Source organism: Eulemur rufifrons, chromosome 2, assembly GCF_041146395.1.
Source record: "Eulemur rufifrons isolate Redbay chromosome 2, OSU_ERuf_1, whole genome shotgun sequence".
In the NCBI taxonomy this organism is placed as follows: Eukaryota; Metazoa; Chordata; class Mammalia; order Primates; family Lemuridae; genus Eulemur; species Eulemur rufifrons.
This window is the reverse complement of record NC_090984.1, coordinates 113659574-113679154: the sequence shown is the minus strand read 5'-3', so window position 1 is coordinate 113679154 and position 19581 is coordinate 113659574. Positions and strand designations below refer to the sequence as shown.

The 19581-nt window shown below is 37.0% G+C and overlaps 1 protein-coding gene across 1 annotated transcript in view; it reads left to right on the top strand.

Moving 5' to 3' along the window:
• Positions 1-19581, top strand: part of EFCAB11 (EF-hand calcium binding domain 11) — a 128128-nt gene that overhangs the window by 1164 nt on the left and 107383 nt on the right. The window contains exons 3-5 of the mRNA XM_069465212.1: positions 3053-3098; positions 14938-15039; positions 16084-16174. Of these exons, the coding sequence (XP_069321313.1) occupies positions 3053-3098; positions 14938-15039; positions 16084-16174 (239 nt within the window). The remainder of the gene's footprint in view (positions 1-3052; positions 3099-14937; positions 15040-16083; positions 16175-19581) is intronic.

Below are 19581 nucleotides of genomic sequence, written 5' to 3'. Positions count from 1 at the left end.
ACATTAAATCCACTCTCCTTGTACCACAGGGTCTCATGCTTAGGGATTACCTTTATTAACAGATTTTTGTGTATTGTTTCAAAATTTCCTATCCATGACAAACATGCATAAATGGGTGCTTAGTATAGTATGCCTACTTTAACTTGCTTTTCCGACTTTATAGGTCAGCCTAAAAGCACACACCAGTACACATTTTTAAAAAATAGTTGCATAGTGTTCTTTTAAGCCAGTTTTCTGTTTTTTGGTCATTTAGTTGTTTCAATTATTTTTTATTCTTACAAACATTGCTGTCAATGAGCATCCTTTTATATCGAAATACATACGCATATATATTTATGTCCTTGTGGATGGGTATCTGTGGAATAAGTTCCCAGAAGTATAATTGCCAGGTCACAGGATATGTACATATAGAATTTTGTTGGATATTGCTCTCCAGAATAGGTTGCATCAATTCACCAATAAGAGTTGAGCTGAGCCTTAATGAACCTCATACTTCAGTAGGACAAGTTTTCTTTTCACCTCTGTCTTTGTACTCTTCTGCTTGCCTGTTAAATTCTTCCTAGAGACGGATCCCTTCTTGTTAAGCTGCTGAACTGGAATTAGCATCAAGATATTGTCCAGATTCAAGAAATTTGACAGCAACCATCAAACAAAGGGAGCACTCAGGGCTCTGCCTGGAATGTTCTCCCTCACTCTCATTACACCAAAGAGCTTGGCAATCAATTATGGCCCAATTGGCCCTCATGAGTGGGCTCTACCTTTCAGCCACATTCCAAGCCCAGCAAAGCCAGGGACCCCAGACATCCCACTTCACCACCCTTCAGTGTGCTTAAATACATCACAACTTCACAGTAAATATGTTGTTGACCCAAACGGGTTGCATGAACAGCCCAGGTGGGTTCAGAGCAGCTCTATTACCAGGGGATGCTTAGTTACTGAGAGGCTGATTATGGAGCCTAGAGAAGTAGTCAGGGCTGGCTCTCTGAAATTGCAGCTCTCCTGCTAACATGCAATCATTTCAGCTGGAATTACAAAACAGGTCAGCTAAAAAGACTCAAGCTTTGAAGCATTGTATTTAACCTGAGTTCACCTGGAAAGATATCTTGTCTCATTTTGCCTTTATCATCCTTGAGTCTATTTGGTTTCAATTTCAGAATATAAGTGGGGAGTTTAATGGCAGTTACAGTGATGTGGTAACATACTATACATTCATTCTGTGAAATTTAACTTTTACTTTTGATATTTGCTTTTCATACTGGGTTGAGGTTTTGGATTTTATTTCTTAAGCAAATGAACTGTTTACTGACTGCAGGTCACTAAACAGCAAAGTATTAATACAGCAAATCACCTATATACTTAGTCATTTGTACAATGAACTTTTATTACATAAGTGACACTTAATGTGTAGCTTCCATGAAATTTAACAGATTTTTACTTTTATACTAGGTTGATGTTTGGTGTTTAATTTTTGAATATTGCTTTTGAGCAAATATTTACTGACTGCAGGTCATGAAGCAGCAAAGCACTTACATATAAATCACCTGTACACTCATGCAATGTTTTACACAATGAAATTTACTGTATTCCTATTTAATAAAAAGAACACTTGCTAGTTGCTAGTGATATAAAAATGAATGAAGCACAGTCCCTACTTTGAAGCAGTTCACAGTTTAATGTAGAGAGACTTCTAAAACTCTGTGATAAACACCAAGATAGAGAAGAGAATGAAGAACAGAAAGGGAAGGGGACAAAGGAGGAGAGCCTAATTCTAGTGGTAACCATAATAGCACCCTGGCTGTCATTTAGACTTGAGAAGCTTGACTACAAAGTGTCTAAGAACAGTTTGCTTTGTGGGTGGTGGGACAAGTTGTGCCCTGGTGATTGACTGGATGTGGTGGTGGTAAGAGAGTGCCATGATCACAAGGGCTGAAGCAATAGTGATGTCACCAAGTAAAAGAAAATTCAGAAAGAGTAGGTTCAAAGGAATTCAGTGAGTGCTGGGACACATTGAGTTTGAGACGGCTATGGGCGTTCCAGGTGCATTCACTCATTAACTGCTGTGCTGGTATCGAGGTTATGGTGAAAATCTGCTCTCAAATTTTACTGCCTCCCTTATATATAGAAATCTGAAATTGGGTAGAGAGGGTAGGGCTGGAGGTAGATTTAGGACTCCTTGGTTTCCAAGTTGTAGCTCAAAATATGGGACTGAATGGCATTGCTCAAGAAAAGCATGCTGAGTAGGAAGAGCTGTAGTCAGAGGATAGAACATCAGGGAATACCAACATTTAAGGGTAGTCAGGGGACTCCATGAAGAAGATGGAGTGGCATAAATTTGTCAGGACAAGAGGAACCAGGAAAGTGCAGGGAATTCAAGATTGTGAAGCGTTTAAGAGTGAAGGTGTAGAAATTATGTCAAATGCTGCCAAGGTTCTAATTCTATAATGTTTATAAAGCCCTTGTAACAATGTGGGAAAATGCTTATATTTTAGTATTTAGTGAAAGCACATCCTCAAATTTTATATACACTGTGTTCTCAAATATATTTATAATGCATAAGAAAAAACCCTAGATTAGAACAAAATATTAACAGTGGTTTTCGTTGGATGGCTGGTTTGTAAAATTTTATCCGTCATAATTTTTTATATTTTTCATATTTTCTACATCAATTATGTATTCCTTTCATAATCAGGAAAAAAAATTTTAAATAAAGCCATAGAGCCCATTGCAACAATTGCTTATGTTTGTCTGAAGTGGAAAAGTTACCTTTTGGATTACACTATATATGGGACAGCCAAATTGATTTTATGTGCTCAAACTGTTTTGGTTAATATTTTGGGGGCCATTAGGGTCTAGCAGATTGCATCTGGTATCTTATATATGTTGATGGAAAAGTAAAATGACTATTATAGCTGTTGTATGTCATTACTTGTCTGCTGGGTTCAACAAAGTTGGTTTCTCATAAAATATATCCTTTCTCCCTAGGAATTAAGAACTTGCACTGTGAAAACATTCAGTAAGATTACATGTCCTATTATTCTTTCCTCTTTTCTAGATAGAAGTGGATTCTTTGATGTCTTCAATAAATCCAAGCACTTCGGGTAATATGAAAGTGAACATTAATTTTTGGTACCTTATTTAGACATCACAAAACAAAAATTAAGAACAAGCATAAAAGCTATAAAGCATTATGTTTAAACACATCTTTTTATTTTCTCATTATTCAAAGGAAAGTTTTGGTTCTTGTAATTTTGATTAATTAATTTATAAATATGTTTATTGTAGGAAAATTTTAAACTGTTGAAAGCATAAAATAAAAATGTCACTCATAATTTCAACACGTAGGGAATGATTCTGGATTTTCTGACTTGTGCCACTGGATGAATCCAAGTGGCAATTATTGAAATGGGAAGATGGGGGATAATATTTGGGGCTGGGGGAAACTACGAGTGCAATTTTGAATATGTTAAGTTTGAGAAGTTTCAATCCACTCTGTGAAAGCCTTCGGACTGTATGACTGTAGAATTTGGAGTAGAGTTCTTGGCTAAAGAAATAAATTTGGGAGTCATCAGCTTGTAGATGGTTTTTAAAACCATGGGAATGGATGAGACCACCGAGAGAGAGAGAGAGAGAGAGAGAGAGAGAGAGAAAGAGGTAGGGGGCAGGAACCTTAAGAACTGTGGCCATTGGAAGTTAGATAGATGGCAAGGAGACTTAGGTGGCAGAGAGGCAGGAGGAAAAGGAGTGTTTGATCAAAAGCCAAGAGAAGTGGGTATGTCAAGGGAGAGGGTGTGATCAGTGCTATCAAATGCTGCTGAAAGGTCAGGTAGCATAATATCTGAAGAGTATCCATTGGAGTTGGCAACCGGGAGGGTGTTTGGTGACTTAAGCAAGAGGAATTAGTTTCAATGTGTGGTGAGGCAAGAGGCCAGGCTATAGTGGTTTGAAGATAAATGGAAAGTGATAAAGTGTGACAATGTGAGTAGATAAGTCTTTCAGTAGTCCGGAGAGAGTGTGATCAAGAGATGCTTTGTTTGCCTTTTTTTTTTTTTTTTCAAGATGGAGGAAAATGTTTTTAAGCTTAGCAGAATGATCTAGTGAAGAGGGAAAAAGAAGATGAGAGAGAGAGAGAGAAAGGAATACCTATTGTGTGAGGGTATAGGATCCAGAGCATGCTGGATTGGCTTTTACTTTTTTTTGGAAATAATTTAGAGCTTACAAAAAGTTGCAAAATAAAAATAGAACAGAGAATAACTTCATATACTCTTTACCCAGATTCACTTATTGTTAACATTTTACTCCATTTGCCTTCTCATTTGCACTTTCTACCATTACCCTCTTCTCTCTGTATACTGTACATAACCACAGTGTGCTTATCAACTTCATAAATGTATATTGAGACTGTATTTTTATCTAATTTACCATTTATATTCCAATCTTATCATTTGGTCTAATAATGTCCTAAATGGTATCTTTTTTATTTTAGCATAGGATTAGGTTTTGAGTTTATATCTCGTTAGTCTGGAGTGTTGCTGCAGACTTTTTTTTTTACCTTTTTATAACATTGATTTTTTTTTTAAAGAATATAACCCACCCTTCACTGTTTTGTTTTTGTTTTTAAAGAACATTTCTTGTTTTGTGTTTGCCTGATATTACTCTGTAATAAGGATGAGGTTACAACTTCTTGGCCAGAATACTGTTTAGATGATATGTCTCTCAGGGTACCACATCTGGAGGTACACAATGTCCATCTGTTTCTCATAGGTGATATTAATTTTTTTTTTTTAAGTAGAGACAGGGTCTCGCGATTGCCCAGGTTGGTCTTGAACTCCTGGACTCAAGTGATCCTCCTGCCTTAGCCCCCTGAGTCTCTGGGATTGCAGGTATGAGGCACGGCACCTAGTCCTATAGTTTTTATTAGGGTTTCTATGTGAATATTCCAATCTACATAGAGTTCTATGTGCTGGCAGAAGAATTTCCCACATTCTTTGTATTGATAGGGTTTCACTCCTTTACGAGACCTCTGATATTTAGTGAGTTATGTCTGAACGAAGGTCTCCCCCATTTATTATACAGTGTTTCTCTTTTATGTGACTTTTCTGATATATCAAGTATGACTGTTGCTGAAGGCACTTTAACATTCATTATTCTCATAGATATTCTTCCTTATGTTTTCTGATTTTGAGTTAGGGGTTTGACTTCACACTGAAGGTTTTCTTTCCTTAACTAGCTCTCTGATATACAGAAAGGTGTAATGCAAATTCTGGAAGAAAGATTTTCCACATTCGGCACGTAAAAAGTTGAGTTCTCTGATGTAGAGTAAATGTTGACTTCCAACAAACCTTTTTCCCACATTCAGTATATTCGTAGGTTTCCTTCTCATATGTATTCTCCAACATTTAGTAAGATATGATTTCATTAAAAGGTTCTCCCACATGTATTACATTCATATGATTTCTCTCCTATATGAGTACTTTGATGTACATTGAAGGGTAAATGTTGGCAGGTTTTCCTACCTTCATTACATTCTAAAGATTGCTCTTCTGTGTGAGTGCTCTCATATAAAGTCAGTGTTGATTTGTGGCTAATGAGTACTCCAGGTATGCTACTGATACTTTCTTCCTCTGTATGTTTTTTTTCTGATTTTTTTTTTTTTTTGAAACAGGATCTCTCCTTGTCACCCAAGGTGTAGTGTAGTGGCATGATCATAGCTCACTGTAATCTCAATCTCCTGAGCTCAAGCCATCCTCCTGCTTTCAGCCTCCCAAATAGCTGGGACTACAAGTGTGTACTACCATTCCTGGCTAATTTTTCAAATTTTTTTGTAGAGATGGGGTCTCACTATGTTGCCCAGGCTGGTCTTGAGCTCCTGACCTCAAGCCATCCTCCTGGCTCAGCCTCCCAAATTGCTGGGATTACAGGCATGAGCCACCGTGCCTGGCCTCTTTCTGCGGTGTGAGAGAAGTTTGACTTGTGGCTGAAGACACCTCATGTTCATGAAATTTACAGAATTTCCTCTCCTTTATGAGTCTTCTGATGCCTGAGTTTTGACTTCATGCAGAAATATTTCTCACATTTGCTGCAGTCATGGAGCTTCCTTTTGATATGAGTTCTGATGCACAAATAAGAGCTCCTCTACATTTCACGTGGTTCCTCCCATGCTTGAGTTCTCTTATGTATAATGAAGATTCCTTATTATGGAACATTTTCTCAGATTCATCATGGCCAAAGGATTGCTTCAAAACTGAAAGTTTTCAACGCTGAAAATAGTCTTCCCTTTAACTAAGGGCTTTCCAACTTTGGTTATATGCTGGAAGACCTGCTCCAGCATGCATTTCCTTGCATTTAACATCAAGGAACAACTCTCACTTCTACTTCTCAATCAGATCATTAGGATGCTTCTTTTTACCACATCTTTTCCTAATAATTAATTTTAAAATATATTTCAAAAGGTTACCAAGTGAATTAGTCATCTGAGAAATTCAGGAGAACTATCACAGGAAGGATTAATTTGGAGGAATGAGATCAAAATGTAGGTGCTTTGTACTTTGTTCCAAAATTACTGTGAAAGGCCCCTCCTTACACAGGAGGGTCTACGAGCTTCTGGTCTTTTTTCCTCCTCCTTCCAGTCTTGATATCAACAGCAAATTAACCTTCTTAAAGCATCACTTTCTTCAGGATTAAAGGAACAGGTTTATAACCAGGGCACTAACTCCAATCAGCTTTAATTCGTGTCCATTTGAATGGGGAGACTCAAGACCACAGACATCTAAGGGAAAGAGTAAAATAGCCCAGCAAGAAATCACTGCTGAACTCTGATTCCTGCTAACATGATTTTTTTCTATTAGAATTGTTCAATACTGAACCAATTTCAGACCTTCAGTTCCTTCTTCTCTCTCTATTAATGACATGAGTCACATGTACATATTTCTCTTGAAGGAAGAGGGTTCATGCACAGATTAAATGTTTTTCCAAATATATTATTCTCTCTCCTTAATGTTTTGATCTTGAAGAAAAATCGAAATATTGGCCTTGGCTTCCTGGGAACTATTTATTCAGGCAATGAACTTTCCAAAGTTGTTCTGGATAGCGGTGACTTGGGAATTCTCCTTCTGCTATCCATAGCTCTTCTTCCTTCCTCTTAACCAGTTGATAACCCTTCTCTTGATTTTGATTTTTTGTTTGTTTGTTTTTCGAGACAGGGTCTCGGTCTGTCACCCCAGCTAAAGTGCAGTGGTGTCATCATAGCTCACTGCAACCTCAAACTCCTGAGCTCAAGAGAGCATCCCACCTCAGCCTCCCAAATAGCTGGAACTACAGATGTGTGCCACTACACCCTACTAATTTTTCTATTTTTTTTTTATAGAGACAGGCTCTCACTCTTGCTCAGACTGGCCTGGCCTTGAGTGATCCTCCCTGCCTTGGCCTCCCAGAGTGCTAGGATTACAGGCATGAGCCATCACACCTGGCTCCTTCCCTTGATTTTTAATCAGTCATATTCCTAATTGTGACAGAATTGAGGCCAGTATTCATTCCCCTAAGGAACTTAACGTGTTGAAGTGAGGAGTGGAGTCGATACACAAAACTCACATCACCAGATTCTGTGTAGTTGTGGGAAGTTGATTTCAAATTTGATTCTGAGCTACCTAGCATCCAGAGCAGACGGGGATTTATTCAAGCAAGTACAGCAGTAAGTGTCCATGTAATAAAAACACTTTTTCTAGAGAGGTCTTAGTCTTCCCTGGGGTAGTTCTATGATATCTCATGATAGTTCTATGATATCTGATGGGGGAGAGACTGGTGAGCATACATCAATACCCACAAACTGTTCCATAAGTACAGTAGGGAATTTTGCAAGGCTGCTCCTTCATCTTTCTTCAATGTAGTCCATTGTTTAATGCCAAAATATGTCAGGGCAATTCTATGAAGGGCAAAGATCATATGCTCCAAGTATACAGATCTCAGATTATTTGACTTCATTGAAGGATAAATTGTAGAGCATTTTATATGAATAACAACAGCCAAGATTTATGGGGCTTTTGCTTACTCTGTGCTAAATGCTGTAAGTAAGAACTGAACGAGCATTGTCCTACTGAATCCTCACACAGCTGTCTCTGTGTCGTTATCTCAGATCTGTATAAAATATGCCTAAGGTAAAAACCAGAACAAAGTACCTTAGAATTTTGTTTTCACTAGGTGATTGTATTGAGCATTTTTGCTTTCTGTTTCCTTATATTATTGCCCTTTTAAAATAATGAACATATTTTACTTTCTTACTTGAAAAACCTTTCTAGGAACTTACTTTTAACCTTCAACTTTGAATGATGGAAAAATCAAAGAGATTGATTCATCATAATGGTATACTATGGACTGTTTGACTCAGTCATGCAATCCAATGTGAGTTCAATCGAAAAATAATTTGTGCATGATTTGGTTAATGTTCAGTTGTCTTGTATGCTTTTGTTTATTACTGTCTTGTCTAACTTGTTTTAAACCAGACAGCTGACTATTTGACATATTATTTTTCTAAATTTAAATTTCCTTTTTCTAGTCTTTTAGGTTCTGTCATAAAACACCTGCTGTTGTTGAACATGTTTTGTTGTTTTGGCTCCTACAGAACAAAAGCCAAGGTATAGCAGGGGTGAATTTTGTTTGTTTGATTTCAGATTTCAGTTGGCCTCTTAGTTGTTTTCTATAATCAGGCAATGCATACAAATTAAGGTTACCTTATCTTGAAATCATAATCATAGGACGATTTTGTGGTATGGCCCACAGACTTTCACCCATAAATTTATTTATTTAATTTCCAATTTAGAGAATGGTGAGTATGTTTCATTGCAGGGATAGGAAAGCATTGGGAGACACAGACACCGACCTAAAGACCCTTTTTAAAAATTATCTTAAAAATTATCTCATGTGATAAGGAAGATGAAAGAAGTATGGTCATTTCTTTTATGGCCAGGTGTTACACGAATACTATAGGCAAGAAAACCTCTAGTAGTTCAGAGGAAGGCAACACTCCCTTCCTGGAGGAGATGTTGGTCTGGAGCCAGATGTTGAAGGATGAGTGGGATTTGAAAAAGTGGCAAAGCAGAGAAGAAAAGGTGGAAAATGAATGTGGTGCAGGCACCGGCCGTGCCCCTCTTCCAGCTCCTATTGCTGTCTCTGTGTCTCTGTGTCAAGTTCTTCATAGATTCTCTTTCCTTATGATGTCCACCTCAGTGGCCGAAATCTCTTCCTCCCATATCCTTGCTCCTCCTCTTCCAAATCTCCCTCTCCTCTCAGATTTGCATACCCAAATCTATCAGCTGTCATGCTGTTAATGCAGAGTCCTCTGGGAAACAGAATCTGCTTGGAATGGTTTTCGTCTGCACCAGCAAGGAGTGTAGTGCATAACCATAAACAAATTGTGTTCAGCAGAGTAAGCTGACCTGAGGGGAGTGGAGAGTTTGAAAGGATTAAGGACCAGTTTGCCTGGGAGGAAGGATGAGGTTTTAAATTCCAGAAGAAGGTATTAATATTAGGACTTTGCACTATTAATACCAAGGAACCTTTGAAGCTTTATGAGCAGGAGATACACATAATAAAAAAGTAGCAAATCCTGTCCATGTTTGATAGAAATAAGATTTTATTGGGTCAGAGTTCTCTGTTCTATAAACTGTTTTTACTCATTTTCCTTCCAATTATAAGTAAAACTTGATTTCTTCCATTAAAGTAGATTCTTTCTCTTTATTCCTCTACTCTTCTGCAAGAAGCTGGAAGAAAATATTAATCCTCTGAATTTGTCCATCTTGCTGTGGCAACTCACCGTTGTTGGTACCACTTTTACTTACTGTCCTTACAATCTTTTTGTGCCAATACATTATATCCCCCACCCCATGACCTCAAAAGGTTGTAATCTGAATTTTATTTCTCTAACTAGAGAAAGCTTGCGTTATATTTTTTAAAAGGCTGCTTCATTCTCTTAAATACTCATTTTAAGGAATTTTTAATTCCTGGAAAATTAATATATGGCATAATGAACATAAACCCTCCCTTTTCTACTAAATCTAGGACCAGACTTACAGTCTAAATAACTTGGCATTTTTATTGTTTTCTCCTTCACTCTCCCCAGGTTTATTGCAGTTTCTAATTTGAGCTCACCGTGATAGCCAGACTCTAGACTACTTCATTTTCAAGAGGATTTCTCTGTGTGCACTGACCCCAAAGCTTAGAACTGTGACCCACAGAAAACTATACATAATGGAACTTTCAAGGGAAAAAATTTATATAGTTTTGTTGGACTTTTTGAATATACCCACTCCTGTGGTGAAAGATGATTACCATCCTAGGAAACTGCTTGAAATCAAAAAAGTAGAAAAGATAATATTCCTAGTCTCTCTCTATGTGACGTATCTATATCATATGGATTAAGTAGTTTAGTAAAATATATATATATATTAGAGAACATGAAGAGAGTCCATTTTGCCAAGGATTGTTTATAAAATGCAAGGAGATGTTTTCCAACATTCTGTGAAATGCAGACTTTCAGAGTCAGGAAGAATTTGTAAAGGTCATTGGTTCTAGTGGCTTTAAGCCATGACCCTCAGTCCTGGGTCCTGTGGGGACACTTCAGGGTCACTGCTGGACAGGGAAGGTGGGAAGCATACCTTGCTTGAAACCAAATAGCTCTGTCTTCATCTTCTCTACACGTCAGGCTTTCCTGTTTCATAAAGAAGAACCTTTCCTACAGCTTAAAAAATATCTGCAAACTACCAATAGAGTCCAACTAACTACACAGGCAATTTCTGAATACCTTCTGCAGACATATTAACAGTGAACACATAGACACATAGATCTCCATGGTTCCTGATGTTGTGATCCTAATTTATAACTATAGTAAAGTATGTTTAGGTAGCTATTATTAGTGGAACAGTGTACATAGAGGACTCAAAATTGTATTTGAAATTAGAGTTTTCTGAATGTATTCTTTCACTAGTGGGGGAGGACACAGGTAATGCATTTCAATAGATTTATTGAAAGTCTTTATGAAGTGGTAATTTTAGGTGTGAATGTTTTGACAGCAGGTGGAGCTAGTAGTGGGAAGTCTATTTCTGGGCCATTTAAAGAGCAGCAAGATGTATACAACTTACATTACTGTGTTTGCATTGCAGAGCTCTAGGAATAGCAAATTATTATGTATTGGCTTTGGAAAGTGATCTTATTACTACAACCTGAGAGCTAAGCTGAATGAAAGCTTCTCTATCCTTTTTATTATAGCAAAGGAGCTTGTATTTGGGTATGTGTTACCTTGGAAGACTAACACAAGTTAAGGGCATGGAGGGAGGGGATGTGTTCACGAAGTTTAATAAATAATCGATGAGTTTGACTCGTAGGGTATTGACTTTAAAAGATAAGGCATATGATTCTGTGGGAAAATTGTGTGAAAGAATTTGATTAGACATACAGAGTTATTTGTGTTATTAGATTGTTTCTCTTTTTAAGTGGTAATAGGCATACAGTTTAAATCCACAGACATTTTCCCCTACTGAAAACTGAAGACCATTTGCTTTTTATCCCACAAGATTGTGAAATAAAGACCTGAACACCTTATGGCTTCAAATACTGATGAGTTATCTGAATATGTAATTTAAAAGATACCACCACTTGTGTGCTTTTTTTTCTTGTGAATCACACAAGAACCACGGAATTGTGCCTTTTTCCCCTCATCATTTCTCTAAGTCAGATGCAGTGATAATTTAAGAACAAATATTATATATGCATTTCCTTTCTCTCTGAATTTTTTTAACTATATTATATGTATTAAGAAATTGGAGTTTCTAATGGTTTATTTTGCTATGTGAATAAAAAGTGACCTTTTTGACATTAATTTACAGAGTTATAAGATTATTTAAACACACATTTTAAGCCTGGTGTGGTGGCACACACCTGTAGACTCAGCTACTGGGAAGGTGGAGGCGGAAGGATAGTTTCAGGGCAGGAGTTCCAGGCTGCAGTGAGCTATGATCGCATCTGTAAACAGCCGTGCATTCCAGCCTGGGCAACACAGCAAGACTCCCTTCTCCAGAAAACACACACACACACACGTACACACACACTTTGATGCTTGTTGCTAAAAACTAGAAATAACACCTTCCTACTTGTTATTATTTATTCATAGCATGTTACTTATTCAGCAAACATGTAATGAATTCCTACTCCATGCTAGACATCATGCTAAACACTGGGGATAAAATCTGGAACAATGTACAGTGCTTTCCCTCAGCATGTCTCAGGCAGACATGCAGCCAAGTAATTACCATAGATCCTAATAGATTCTATGATTGTCTTACGAACAGAAGATTGTCGGGTCACAGAAAAGGGTCCTATCTTAGAGAAATCAGAGACACCTTCAAAGAGGAGATAATGCTTGAGTTGCATCTGGAAGGAAATGTATAAATTACTAGGAGAAAAAAAGGAGAAAGCACATCATTCCAAGCAATATGTTTTATACATACAAAGGATTAGGGTAAAAAAGGCCTATTGTCTTGGGAGAAGCACCAGGAAATTTGCTAGCGAGACTAGAGAGGTCGACTGCAGTAAGGGGTTCTGAAGGGTCTCCTAGGACGTGCCATCATCAGTGAACAGATTATTCAAGAATTTCAACTAAGCTAGATGTTATTTAATTGATTAACTTTTGCTGTTCATAAAGCCAAAGTTATGGATACCATCTTGTGGGAACATGGCATGGCTATATTTCGATTTTAACATCAGCTAGCGGTTCTGAATGTGCACCCTGGCCACAAGGGGATTAGATGAAAATGGAGCTACATCCATACCTGTCTTTAACAACTACTGGGGAAATGCTGCATATGCTAATTTAATACAATTAAACCCTAAGTGAACCCAAAAAATGTCTTTCATTTTCACTATTGATTGCTACTGTTGGATCTCCAAATTTATTGAGCACCTGCCAGGCCCTCTGCTAGGTGCTGGAGGTATGCCCTGTCATCTACAATACAGCCAGCTGCCTCCTAGACTTCTCTAGGTTGTCTCTGAAGCACGAAGCATGGGAGACTTTGCACTTCCGAATGGCACCTCTTCATCTCACCCCAATCCTACTCTTCCCACAGACTTACTCCTCCCTTTAAGCGACTCCTTGAACCACCTCGTACTCAAGCCAGAATCTACGGGTTATTCTTGACATCTCCTTTCTCACCCGCCACATCTAATTCTTCATCAGGCTATGTCATTTCGATTCTAAAATATATCTGGAAAACTTCCACTCCTCTCGTTCCCACTGCCAGCACCCTGGCAACCACATCTCTTGCAAGTAGGCTCCTAACTTACATTTTTTGCTTCCCCCAATCCTTTTTTCAAGACAATAGCCCGAAAGATCTTTTAAAAATCTAAATCAGATTTTTACATCACTTCCCAATCCAGACTTTCTGTTGACTTCCTATTGGAACTTAAAAGCCAAATTATTTACTGTGACCCACCAGAGCCTGTGAGTTCTGGCCCCTGCCTCCATCTCCAACCTTGTCTCTTATCATGCTCTTTCTCTTTTGCTCACTACATTCCAGCCACAGTGGCCTCTTTTCATTTTCCCACTCTCCCACCCTATGGCGTTGGCACATGCTCTTTCCATTGCCTGCAATGTTCTTCACATCTTTTAGCCTGTTGGTATTGTCTCATGATTTAAGTCTTAGCTTAAATAGCTCCTCCTCTAAGAGATCTCTCCTTCATCAGAGTTGACCCTACTGTGACTGACTCTCCTTCACGACCGCCTATCTTTCCCTTCATCGCCCACACCATAGTTTGCAATTATGTGCATGTTTGCAATTGAACCTGTGTGATGACTGTCTCCCCTACTAGACAAGTAGCTCCTTGGGACTAGAATCATATATGTTCTCTTTCCCCTTCTCTCTTAATACAGTGCCTGGCCCACATTAGGTTCTAAAAAGTTGTAAAGGAATCATTTAAAAACATAGAGTGATTTTTTTAAGTCTATAAATCTTTAACTACAAATAAGAAAGACATGGGAAATTAAGAAAATTATTTCTACATTTTTTTTATACTATTGGAACTATTTTAAAAAAGATGTACAGCTCAGTGTTGCCTCACCAAAAGGAAAAGTGTGCATGTGGTTATTGTATGATTGGGAGCTATTTTAAAAACAGAGTGATAATGGTTTTTTATGGAAATCCTGAGTTATAAAAATGAACCACTCTTTTTATATATTTAGGGCTCAGTTCACTAAAATGTTTAAATTCTTGGCTTCGCTCTTTAAACCTACTACAAAGATCACATTAGAATTCATTTTAATAGACATTGTAAGCACAGTATCCAATCTCATATTATCATGCTGGGCTCTTTTATTATGAGAGTCGCAGGAAGCTGAGCCCGAGGCTGCTGAACACGTTGTGGGGTGTATCCAGGGCTGGGGATGGTGCCAGCTCTATTGTTTATGTAATATTCTCTCCACCTTTATCTATGGTGCGCAATTGGTATTGACTTTTGAGAAACTACTTCTCTGACCCTATCTCCCAGTTGGAAAAAAACCTGCCGTAATGACATCTGGCTAGGAAAAAAGGGATCAAAGAAGCATAAGGAAAGAAAATTATGAAACCTTGTTTAATAAGTAGTTTCATGCCTGTCTATTAGATCTGTTAGAGGGAAGAATATTAAACTTTTTCAAGGTCACCATTCCTTTATCCTGTGAAAGGGCTCAGTGAACTCTGAGAGTGTATTTTGTTTTCACTATTGATGGCTGCTGTTGGGTCTACTTAGCATTTAGCAAATGTCTTTTTTACTTTATAGGTTTTTAGGAGTAAATACTATTCACCAAAATTAAGAAAAAATTTGATTATTTGTAATATTTATCACTGTTCATTTCTATTTCATTTTTTCTTAAAGAGGAAAGCAGCCATTTTTAGCAAATTGTTTTTTCTCAACTTCTAGGTATATTACTTGAGGGTTTTTTAAATATTGTAAGGAAAAAGAAAGAAGCTCAACTCTATCGGAATGAAATAAGACACATCTTCACAGCGTTTGACGTACACTGTAAGTGTCTTTAATGTGTTTAAAGTGTTTTTAATATAAAAATGCTATTAAAGAACTGGTAATGGAAACATATACTCGGTAAATTAAATATACAGTATACTTGGAAGATTATTTTGCTGTATTCATTAGCTGTTACCTTAGGTGTTGGTGTAATTTTTTTCTTTATCATGATCTTACATTTTTGACATTTACCATGGATGAACTAATATTTATAGTTATATAATTGTACTTATATGTTGTACCTATAGACTTATATATTGTACCTTTATTGTAAGGAGCAAAAGGACTGGCTAAGTGGGGATATAGGCCAAAGCCACCTATGGAAGTGAGACACTGTGTGGCTTCTTCTTCAGTTCCTGCTCTGACCCACACATGATTGGAGGAATTGTTTTCCCACACAGAGTACACTGGAAGTGGTGGCTGCAGACCCTCTAAGCCCCACAGGTCACAAACAGGATGAAAAGACTTGCAGAGTCTAGGTTCAGTGTCTTGGCTGATGTTATGGTTTTCCCCTAAATATATCATAATTTTAATACCAAGCAAGGAAAAGAGGTAAATTTTGAAGACTGAACTGTTTTGACAACTCACAAAAGACTCAAAGCCTAATGTGATTGTTATAGTGCGTGTCTCTGTATAGTCCTTTCCCATATAGGACTTAGAGAATCAGCAAAATGACAGGGCTGGAAGTGATTTTCAAAATTAGCTGGGATTGGGAGGCCAAGGTGGGAGGACCATTTGAGCCATGGAATTCAAGGTTATAGTGAGCTATGATCATACCGCTGCACAGAGCAAGACCCCATCTCTAATAAATAAATTCTTAAAAAATTTTTGAAAAAAGATCAGCTGGGACTGTAGTGAAAGAGTATTACTAGATTCTTAAATTTTGAATGAGACAATCTTGGATTATCTTATATGTAAAATGAACTATAAAATACTACTTTTCTCATAATATATTAAAATAAAGTTTCACACAAAACTGCCTGAACTGACAGCTCATAGGATTTATAAAAATAAGTGAATGTTTTATATTTTGTTTTCAAATAGATCGTGGATTTTTAACTTTGGAAGATTTCAAAAAAGCATTTAGGCAGGTGGCTCCCAAATTACCAGAAAGGACTATCCTTGAAGTATTCAGGTAAGGCATCAAAATCTTTACGTATACCTACCTTTTGATTTACCATTTGCTTTTACAAAGTTTTGATTTTATGGAGAGTACTTATTTATGCTGATTTTTTGCTTAGGAACATTTTTGTCCTGTAGCATACTGTTATGATCTATCCACAATCTTGACACTGGGCTCTAAAGTGAGTGGAGTGTTTGCACACCAGGCAGGTGATAAAAACACTTGTTTGTAGGGACAGGAGAGGAGCAGGAAGAAAGCAGAAATTCTCCAGATACTTATGTATCAACCAAGAAAAACACAAAGCTTTATTAATATTTAGCATGGATGCTGGTGTCTTTGCACGGTCTATATTTCAGACAAACACAGGTTAGGTGTCGTTCTTGGGTTGTCTGGAGAGAAGAATTGGAGTTGCCTAATGGGGCCCCCATTCATTTGCTTTCAAAGCTATGGACACATGTTGCAGTTCATACCTATCTATAAAGTGGATATAAAGACTATATTATGTGGTTCTTATGAACTAATCCTGACAAAATGGATAAGTGGTTTAAAAGCAGTTTCTGTTAGGAAACTGCAGGTTGAAGGTAATATTAATAGTGCAAGCACATGCTGACGTGAGAACGCGGCAGAGCTGTCTCTTCTCTGACTCCCAGCATGTGCTTTTCATCAACCCTGTTACCAGGTGTATTAATTAGGATTCAGTACACCAGCAAGAGCCAGAGAACTCAAAAGAACAGAAGCTCAAAAAGATAGAAATGTATTTCTCTCTCACATAAACATAGGCAAGCCGGGGCTGAACAAGGACAACACAGGAGAGATCTGGATTCCCCCTTGTTGCTCTGCTGTATCAACACCTGGCTTTTCCCTCTTTTCTTGAAGATGGTTGCTTGAGTTTCAGCCATCACATAAGAATTCCAGCTAGTTAGGAAGATAGGAAGCAGAAGATATGTCCCTCCTTTTAAGGCCATATATTATTTCTGCTTACATCTCAGTGATCAAAACCTAGTTCCAAGGCCACGCATAGGTACAAGGGGAAAAGGGTTTGGAAAATGTAGTCTTTGTTCTGGCCAGTGATGTGCCTACTAATAGAGGTTCTGATGCTGAGGAAGGAGAGAGAATGGATATTGGGGGACATCTGGCAGAGATTCCCATTTGGGATAAAAGTAATTTAGTAAAATATGACCAGAAGCCAGCCCTGCTCAATGGAAATTATCAAGCAGGTTATTTGAACAGGGATCAGCCCTCATTATCATTTACAGTGACATAGATGAAATTCATTTGGTGCATCATTCGCAAGCAAGCTACTGAGCAAGCTATTGAAGAAGAGAAAAGAAGTTAAAGCCAGATGCATAGAAAATGTCATAGGACATTACTTAGTTGCATTTTGTAAAAGCATGTCCTTTAAGATACAGTAGCATCTTTGTATATATTTTGTGATGAGCTGAGTAATGAATATCAATGTATTTCTACCCACAGAGGTTATTTTTAACAAAGGAACTAAAAATTATTACCGATTTTCCTTTTAGAAAAAGATAAGTTGTCCAGATTTGCTACCTTCATGTATTAAATGGTTTTAGTAGATGCTACCTCCTTGTTTGAAAAATATACTTAAATATAGCCCGTCCAGGTAAAAGCAATGTTTTAACAATGAATGAAAAATTAACTGCTTCTTGGAAGAAATGCTGCAGGGAGAACATTTTTGAAATGCATGTTTGAAAATATGATTTTATTTTAAAATGATAATGTGTGTCACCTATTAAAACTCTTTACATCCGCATATTTAGTAAGTTGAAAATGAAATACTCTAACCTGGCTAAAAATATCTCACAAAGTTGCAGTGATTTTAGGACACAATTTTTAACATAAAAATTTAAAAACCCCTAAGCCTTTGCACTATCAGAGGATGGAATAAAAAGCTGAGGATACAAGTGCATGATGACTTTTTCCCATTTGGATCTACATATTTTCATGAGGTACCTATGACAGGCGTTGAAACTAAATATCAAAAAAATTGAACTTTAAATTGCTCAATCACATAGGATTGAGCCAAGATGTTCGGAAATAATAAAGTCTGTTGAATCACATTGTTTTTGTTAAATATGATTCATAATTTCTAGTGAGAGCAAAAAGTTATTTACCATTAATAAAATATTTTTATCTTTATTGCTTTCTTTAGAAATTTGTTTTTTTTATAATGTACATAGTACATTCATATGTGAATATAATCTATAAGTAAGTATATTCATATTGTGGAGTATATGCCCTCAAATCTTGTACTTACTGGGGTTGTATGATCAAAACAATTTGGAGACCACTGCAATATACAGCCAAACAAGACATTTTAGTTGACTGAACATGCCCTGTTTGAACTCTCAATTGTATTTTTATAACACCATAATCCCTAAACCAGAATAAGTGATGAATAAAAGGTAATAATGGAAATTGTAAACTCAAAAAAGAGAGAAACATAGTCTCTTTTCGTGTCAATTGAAGTAGGCCAAAGAAGCAGAGATGTCTACCTTATATACATATCCCTGTTTCAATGGTGTAAACAATTTTCAAGAATAAAAGAATAAAACTCAGCTGCTGAGGCTGATAGAGATACAAAACAACGTAATGTTTCTAAAGTTAGACATTCACTTTTTGAGAGGTTTCAGTAGCTTTTGACTTAATTGACCAGCAGAGTTCATTACCTAGGTCCACAATTAACCAGAAGAAAAAGCTGATCTCTGAAAAGCACTACAAGAAGGAAACTAGAGAGGGAGAATTCTAATTAAACCAGTGTCCTCTGTGGTTTGAACGACCGAAGTTTTTATAATCTTCAATTCAGACTGCCAGATTCCTCCCAAAGAAATTTCTAAAGATCAAGAGTAATCTCTTTCAGAAGTGCTTGCCTATATTACGCTTTAATTTTATAAACCAAACCAAACCAGACAACAACAATAAAACCAACCAAATAATAAAAACAATCTTAAAAAAGAGACTTGGGCATAAGGCATCAAAGAATCATTTCACTTTATAACTTGATAGAAATACTGGTGTATCATTCATTCATTCTGAGAGTGTTACCAGAACTAAATGAGATACTTTTATAAGGTTTCTGAATTATTGCCCAAGTATTCTGGTGATGTTCACTGTCACTATAGAACTGTATTCTCTATTGTCTTTCGTCTTCAAAAATGTTTATGTGGGCCATTGTACTTGAGTAAAAATATATCATGGATTGAATGCAAACATTTTTGAGTTGCATTCCTTTTCTTGAGAATGCTAATTATGCTTATGGTGGAAGTCCTTTTAAATTTTCTGTTAATTTCTATTTTAATTGCTTGCTTTGCTCACCATGATTGTTGGTAAATTTTCAGCAGTGTTTATTCTCCTTTGTGCTGCAATGTGGCTTTTTTATTTTTCTGTTTTGGTTTTCT